The 7500-nt window shown below is 45.7% G+C and overlaps 2 protein-coding genes across 2 annotated transcripts; both read right to left on the reverse strand.

Annotated features, from left to right (window-relative positions):
• Positions 1 to 680: 680 nt before the first annotated feature.
• Positions 681 to 1079, reverse strand: LOC137617566 (uncharacterized). Its single transcript, XM_068347575.1, has one exon. It carries the CDS (start codon positions 1077 to 1079, stop codon positions 681 to 683), a length of 399 nt encoding a protein of 132 aa, XP_068203676.1.
• A 1097-nt stretch (positions 1080 to 2176) lies between these two features.
• On the reverse strand, positions 2177 to 2704 carry LOC137617567 (uncharacterized). Its single transcript, XM_068347576.1, has 2 exons — positions 2547 to 2704; positions 2177 to 2441 (listed from the first exon to the last, which is right to left on the reverse strand). The coding sequence occupies exons 1-2, from the start codon at positions 2702 to 2704 to the stop codon at positions 2177 to 2179; spliced, it is 423 nt and encodes a 140-aa protein (XP_068203677.1).
• Positions 2705 to 7500: the final 4796 nt, after the last annotated feature.

Genomic DNA, 7500 nt, shown 5'->3' on the forward strand with positions numbered 1-7500 from the left:
AACACCTGAATTCGACAGGTATAAGGACAGAAGATTTGTCATCAACTTTTATCTTTCTTCGTGGCTAAGTGGTTTAGTCACTGTCTATACAAGCTTGCCGACCAGGGTTCGATTCCCGGCCGGACACAAGCTCTTGTCTTTGTGTGATTTCGCCCGGGGCTCTGATCCCGAGGTCGTTAAGAGAATCCAGACATTAATGTATCAAAAATATATACGGCTTAGTTGATATATATATATATATATATATATATATATATATATATATATATATATATATATATATATATATATATATTTTGAGGACAGCAAGATGAATGGAGAGAGAATGACGGTTTATTAAACTTGTAACGTCCACTAAGTTACAGAGTGTGGATGGATAAGTTGCCCTGGGTGGGAAACTGCTCCAACAACCAAAATCATTGTGCTTTTTACACGAGAAAAATCATCAAACAATAAGGCGGTAGCCTAGGGAAATATTTAATTATATACATTAAATCAAAGTACTCAAGGAGCGCAACATCATGAGACAAAAATCCACTGTGTGCCAAAAATAATAAAAGTACAATTTGCAGAAGTGTGTCCAGGGGAAGGAAACACAATGGGAAAAATTATGTCCTCATTAGTACTCCCCCCCCCCCCACCACAGCGAGCATCGGAGATGGTTGATTCGATTAATTCCTCTATCGTAAAGGGTGATGTAGTTCCCCTCTGGTGCTTGAACGGAGGGAAAGGTTGTTCTGCTTTGGAGGAATCGTTCTCTTCAGTCGTTGTGTGGTCTCCTCCCGCTTGGTGGATGATTTGTTCTGAGGCGGAGTCCTGGGTCTATCAGGGCCCGCGGTGATCTTCTCATTGCTTTCAAGGAACGCTGGTTCTAATCGGTGGATCATCACCCAATCTTCTTGTCCGTGGACGTTCAAGAGAAAAGATTTGGCTGCTCCTTTGATGACCTTGTAAGGGCCGCGATAAGGTCTAGTCAGCGGCTGGCAGTGAGCATCGACCCGGATAAAGACATACAGTAGTTCAAGTTTTAGGTTCTTGGGCATGTAGCTTCTGGGCCTGTCCTCATATTTTTCAGGCATGGCCTGCAATTCCCAGCGATCTCTCTCAGGTTATTCAGATTTGTGTCGTCGGTAGTTGCAGGGAAGAACTCGCCAGGGTCTGTAAGCACCTCGCTGTAGACCTGAAGGTTCGCCATCTGCCCGGGGGCCGGTGCAAAGACCAAGAAGGACTCCTGGGAGTTGCGCTTTCCAATGTTCGTCCGTACATCTCGTCATCAGGGCTGCATTGAGTGTGCGATGAGTTCTCTCGACCCTGCCGCTCTCTGCAGGGTTGTATGCCATGGTGCTGTGGAGAGTCATTCCCATCAGGTTTGCCAAAAAGAGCCAGATCCCTGTAAAAAAGGCAGAAATTCGGTCCGTCGTGGTATCGTCGGGAACACCGAAGCGGATGATCCAACTGGACAGGAGAGATTTGGCGCAGGCATGGGTGGTGGCTTCAGATGTCGGAGTCGCTTCTAACCATCTAGTGGAGCGGTCGATGATCGTCAGGAGGTATCTTGCAGAACCTGAAGGCGGAAAAGGTCTCACAATATCCATGTGGATTTGTCCCAATCGTCTCTTGGGTTGAGGAAAATCCCTGACTCCCGACTCAGTACGGCGGTTGACCTTACTTGTCTGGCAGTTAATGCAAGTTCTCGCCCACTCACGGGCATCTTTCTTGATCCCTGGCCAGATGAATATCTCAGATAGTAGATGGGCCGTAGTGCGACCAGAGGGGTGTGATAATCCGTAGATGACACCGAAGATCTTCCTTCTACAGAAAGCAGGAATCATGGGCGTGGGCGCCCCATGGTGTCGCAGAGGATGGTTTCCCTGGCCGGGCCGAGGGGAATGTCCTTCATCTGTAGCGTTGATGTTTTCGTAAGATAGTCCTGGGCCTCTGGGTCGTTCTACACTTCTACGAAGAGGTTGGCGTAGTCTATACCCAGGCGGACTGCGTTGATCTCGATCCTGGAGAGGGCGTCGGCGACTAGGTTCTTCTTCCCCGTACATAGATAATAGTGCAGCCGAATTCTGCGAAGGTTGCCAATTGTCGTTGTTGGCGAGAGGACCATGCGTCTGAAGACTTCGCGAAAGCGTGGATCAGGGTGATCCGCCACGATAGTGAAAGGGGTACTTTAAAGCTTGTATTTGAAGTGGGGGATGGCAAGGTAGACGGTGAGAAGCTCCCTGTCGAACATGCTGTACCTGGTTTCCGCAAGTTTGAGTTTCTTGCTGAAGAGGGCCAAGCGCTGCAGGGAACCGTTGACGATCTGTTCAAGGACCTCACCGAAGATGACGTTGCTGGCGTCGGTAGTCAACTTGAGGGGGGGCACTGTCGTCTTGGTACACCAGGGTGATTGTTTCGGCGAAGGCAGCCTTTGTCCTGCCAAAGGCGCGTTACTGCAGGGGACCCCAGACGAGCTTCTTGGCTTTTCCCTTCAGGACATCATTGAGGGGAGTCAGGATGTGGGCGATGTTGGGGATGAGGCGACGGTAGTAGTTTACCATCCCAAAAACTCCTGAAGGTGCCAGATGGTCGTTGCGGTTGGGAAGGTTTTCACGGTGTCTACCTTGGTCGAGGTGGTTTTCACGGCCGCTGTGGATATTTGATGTCCAAGGTAGTCCACCCTCTCGGCGCCGAATGTGTACTTGTCAAAGCGCATGATCAAACAGTTCTACTGAAGGCGTTTCAGCACAGTGCGGATGTGTCTCCAGTATTCCTCTTTCGTCCTGGAGAAGATTAAGATGTCTTCCACGTAGCAGACACAGAACGGCATGTCCCCCAGGATGCTGTCCATCAAACGTGGCCACAGCGTTGGTTGGTTGGAGCCCCTGGGCTTATAGTATCCTGCTTTTCCAACTAGGGTTGTAGCATAGCAAGTAATAATAATAATGATAATGATAATATACCATATATGTATAAACATATATTACCTTCTACCTTATGTTGGGAGAAATAGATTTGTATTTGAACAGGATGTTGTATTTATTTTCATCATATACACTATATGTATTCGTAAACATGTATGAATACACGCACACATAAGCATATATATATATATATATATATATATATATATATATATATATATATATATATATATATATATACTTCTTTAGCAATCACTAAGAACCCCATCTGATACTTTTAATGTTCAACTATTATCTGTCATTCTCATTGTATGTCCTGCCCATGTCCATTTCATTGTCTTACAAGTTGTTAGAATATCCTCTACTTTAGTTTGCTCTCGTATCCATGTTGCTAATTTTCTGTTTCTTAGTGTTACTCCCATCTCTATCTAGGTATGCAATTAGTTCTGTCTTGCCTTCGCCATCATAAGGCTCAATACTATACTGTCATATAGAAGTTTTATTCCAGTTGTGATCAGACTGTGAAATGATCTTCCCTATCGGGTAGTTAAATCGGTGGAACTTTAAAAGTTTATATTTGTTTTTAGGTTGAACAGGCTGAAATAAGTCTCTCTTTATGGTTTATATATGACAGATCTATTTTAACGTTTTTTCTTGTCTTGAAATATTTTATATTTATTGCTCATTACTTATTGCAATTTATCTTCCTTATTTCCTTTCCTCATAGGGTTATCTTTTCCAGTTGGAGCCCAGAGGCTTGTAGCATCTTATTGCTCTAACAATAATAATAATAATAATAATAATAATAATAATAATAATAATAATAATAATAATAATAATAATAATAATAATAATAATAAAAATGATAAAATAATAATGGTATTAATAACTACTTTATTTGAAGATCTGCAGATCTACACTTATTTGTGCTAATTAAATATAATTTATAACATTACTTTAAACCATTCTAAATGACATCATATATTTTGTTACTTTGAGGTAATGTGAAATTGATTTAATCCTATAAAGTAGAATTTATATTGAATATCATAGTTTTAAATAATGGAAGAATATAATGTAGCTTCCATCTCTACTGAGAGAGAGAGAGAGAGAGAGAGAGAGAGAGAGAGAGAGAGAGAGAGAGAGAGAGAGAGAGAGAGAGAAACCATATATCTATTTGGTAAAAGGCAGCTTATGTTTTTTCTAGTTTACCTCGTCTATCTTTTACTATATATGTATATATATATATATATATATATATATATATATATATATATATATATATTATATTTCTTTTTTTTTAATGAATTTGTAAAAAAATTCAACTTTTTCTTAATTTTTTTGCATATGTTTTATTTATAGCCCTGGACAATGTGATTAAGAATCACGAAACGTTGGGATTGTATCAACCATGTATCACATGATCGTACATAGTAACGACATTTTATTTTGTGTATATATTGTGCTCGTATCTTTGCTCTTCCCTCGTACTTAAAAAGAACCTGAATAGACATGCCTGTTTTTCTCACCGTTAACGGTGTCGGTTTTGAACAGGAAATTTCCTGTTGCATTGAGCTTTTGTATACAAATGAGAGTGTTCTTTAATAAACTCACTCAGTTGCTTTCATCCTGTCTTTGAGTCACAACCTTCTCTCGGCCCATCACATTGGTGACCCTGGAAGTCGACTCTCTCTTACCGCCTTCCACACCCCCTCGCCCTCCGTCGTTGGTACTATGGTGGACTCTACGGAAGTTAATGCTGTGGCTCCCCCATTGAAACTTTCGTCATTCCCCAGCGCAGAGGCGTTTGCCTGGTTTCAGCGTGCAGAAGTCCAGTTTCGCATCAAGGACATGACTCGCTCAACCACCAAAGCAGATAATGTTTTCGCGGCGATACCCAAGGACACCTTCCCAGAAATATCCGACTGGCTTTGTGAACAAGGAGACACCCCAATAGCGTATGCCGCCCTCAAAACATACCTTCTGCAGCAGTAGTCGCCGTCGCCAGCCGCCCGTATAGCAAAGCTTTTTCAGCTCTCGCAACAACAATTGTGGGACAAAAGGGCTTTGCTCACCCTGAGGGAAATGACCAGTATCGCTCACCTGCAACCTGCCACAGACAGCTCTCCTCATGAGATGAACCTACATCGTGCCCTTTGGATACGTCGTTTATCCGGACCTGTATGCGCTGCCATACCGGATGTCGATAGTTAACCCATAAAGGACTTGATGACCAAAGCCGACGCCCTTATGGACAGCCTCTTCAAAACCTCCATCAACGCCGCCACCCCTGACGATGAGGACGCCTATTTAACATCAACCGAAGTTGACATGAATGCCGTAGGACATACACACCTACCCCGTGACATGCCGAAGCAGGGACAATGCCACCCACCACCCACCAATCGCTCGCGCCCCAACTAACGACTTCTACAGCAACTTACTACCTCCCATGCGTCACAGTTTTGCTACTACCACTTCAGATTCGGGGTAACCGCGAAGAAATGTGCCAAGGATTGTCAGTGGCCAAAAGACGTGTAAGTAGGCCATCGCTCGTGGCGGTGGCCTCCCGTGTTTCTAATCTTTTATTTTTACATGATGCAGGAACGGGCGTACGATTTTTGGTAGACACGGGTGCTTGTCGTTCTCTTTGGCCAAGGGAACTCTTCAGGACACAACGTAGTCTGTCTACATCTGCCGACGTCGGCTTGGTAGGTGCCAACGGATCTGCGATACCCACCTACGGTTATGAGAACCTTATATTATTGTTCGAAAACGTTAAATTTAATTGGAAGTTTCTCGTAGTTCACGTCACATTGCTAATCCTCAGTGCAGATTTCCTCTCTCATTTCCACCTTCTGGTCTATATCGCCCACCGACAATTGGTCAATGCAGACTCATATTTTTCGACACCGCTTCAACCCGCCCCCTCCAACCTCGCTCTCCACATCAGCGCACCCACGGATGCCTAGGCCCACCACCTCACGTCGTACCCGGAAGTTTTCCGTCCAGAACTTCGCCAAACACCCACGGCTCCTGCCAAGCACGGTATTTATCACCATATCAAGACGACGGGACCCCCAGTCTTGCAAAATTCAGACGTCTGGCACCGGAACGATTGGCAGCCGCCAAACAGACATTCGCCGAAATGGAGGAAATGGGCCTTTGCCAAAAGGCCTCCAGCCCATGGTCGTCACCCTTACACATCGTTCTGAAGAGAGACGGATCCCTCCTTCCGTGCGATGATTACAGGCGCCTGAACATGCAAACAGAACCGGATCAATACCCCCTCCCAAACATCGCCGACATGACCTCCTACCTGCACAAAGCGAAGGTTTTCTCTATGCTCGACCTCCTGAAGGGGTATTATCAGGTGCCTATAAACCCAGAAAACATCCCCAAGACCGCCATCACCACTCCGTTTGGTACATACACCTTCAATTACTCCTTTTTTGGGCTTCGTGATGCTGGGGCCACGTTTCAACGTCTCATCGATGGCATCTTAGAGGACCTCCCCTTCTGTGTATGTTATGTGGACAACGTACTTGTGTTCTCCTCCTCAAAAGAGGAACACCCCCGTCACCTACGCATCGTGCTCTACCCCCTGCAACAAAGCGGCCTTGTAGTATGGTATGACTAGTGTACCTTTGACACCAACAAAGTGTCGTTTTTAGGGCACTGCATCACTCCTGAAGGAGTCCATCCCCTCCCTTAGAAGGTAGCAGATGTTCAGGACTTCCCCGCACCCTCGACCGTCAAAGCTCTGCACGAATTCTTGGGCATGATCAACTATTATCATCGTTTTCTGCCAGCAATTGCCACCACTCTTGCTCCCCTCTATGCCTCCCTCAAGGGCAAGCCAAAGGACCTGAAGTGAGGTTCCCTTCAAAGAAGGCCCTATCAACCGCTGGGGCTCTCACTTTTCCTATCCCACATGCCCCTCTCCTTCTGTCCACCGATGCCAGCGACGTCGCTATTGGTGCAGTACTCGAGCAGGTGGTCTACGGCTCGCCATGCCCATTGGCCTTCTTCAGCAGAAAACTGTCCAAGGCAGAATCGGATTATTCTACCTTCGATCGCGAATTGCTGGCGGTGCACTTGGCGGTCCGTCACTTTCGTCATTTCTTAGAAGGTACGCCTTTCGTCAATCGCACAGACCACATGCCTCTGGTGTGCACGCCTTCACTTGACAGTCTGACACCTGGTACGCCAGTCAACGCCGACATCTCTCTGCCGTGGCTGAATACAATGGCACCCTTCAATACGTCCCTGGGAAAATGAATCCCGTTGCTGATACCCTGTCAAGAAACACGTTGGCTGCCGTTCAACTGGGATTGGATTACAACGGCCTGGCTGACACCCAACGACAGAATCTAGAGTATCTAGCATGTAGGACAACCTGCACGTCCCTCCGTTGGGAAGACTTCCCCCTCAAAGACTCCAACACCACCCTCCTATGTGACGTCAGTACTGGTAGACCGCGATCTTGGATTCCTGCTCCCATGCACCGGCAGGTATTTGATTTCATTCACGGCCTTTCACATCCCTCATGCCGTTCTACTGCACAGCTGCTGAAGACGAAGTTCAT

Source organism: Palaemon carinicauda, chromosome 23 (genome assembly GCF_036898095.1).
Source record: "Palaemon carinicauda isolate YSFRI2023 chromosome 23, ASM3689809v2, whole genome shotgun sequence".
NCBI lineage: Eukaryota > Metazoa > Arthropoda > Malacostraca > Decapoda > Palaemonidae > Palaemon > Palaemon carinicauda.

Excerpts from the sequence above, each read along its gene's own strand:
- LOC137617566 (XM_068347575.1), bottom strand. The coding sequence starts at position 1,079 with ATGCCTGAAAAATATGAGGACAGGCCCAGAAGCTACATGCCCAAGAAC.
- LOC137617567 (XM_068347576.1), bottom strand. The coding sequence starts at position 2,704 with ATGCGCTTTGACAAGTACACATTCGGCGCCGAGAGGGTGGACTACCTT. Across the intron at positions 2,442-2,546 it reads CTTCAGGAGTTTTTGGGATG|TAACGCGCCTTTGGCAGGAC; the intron begins GTAAACTACTAC and ends GGTCCCCTGCAG.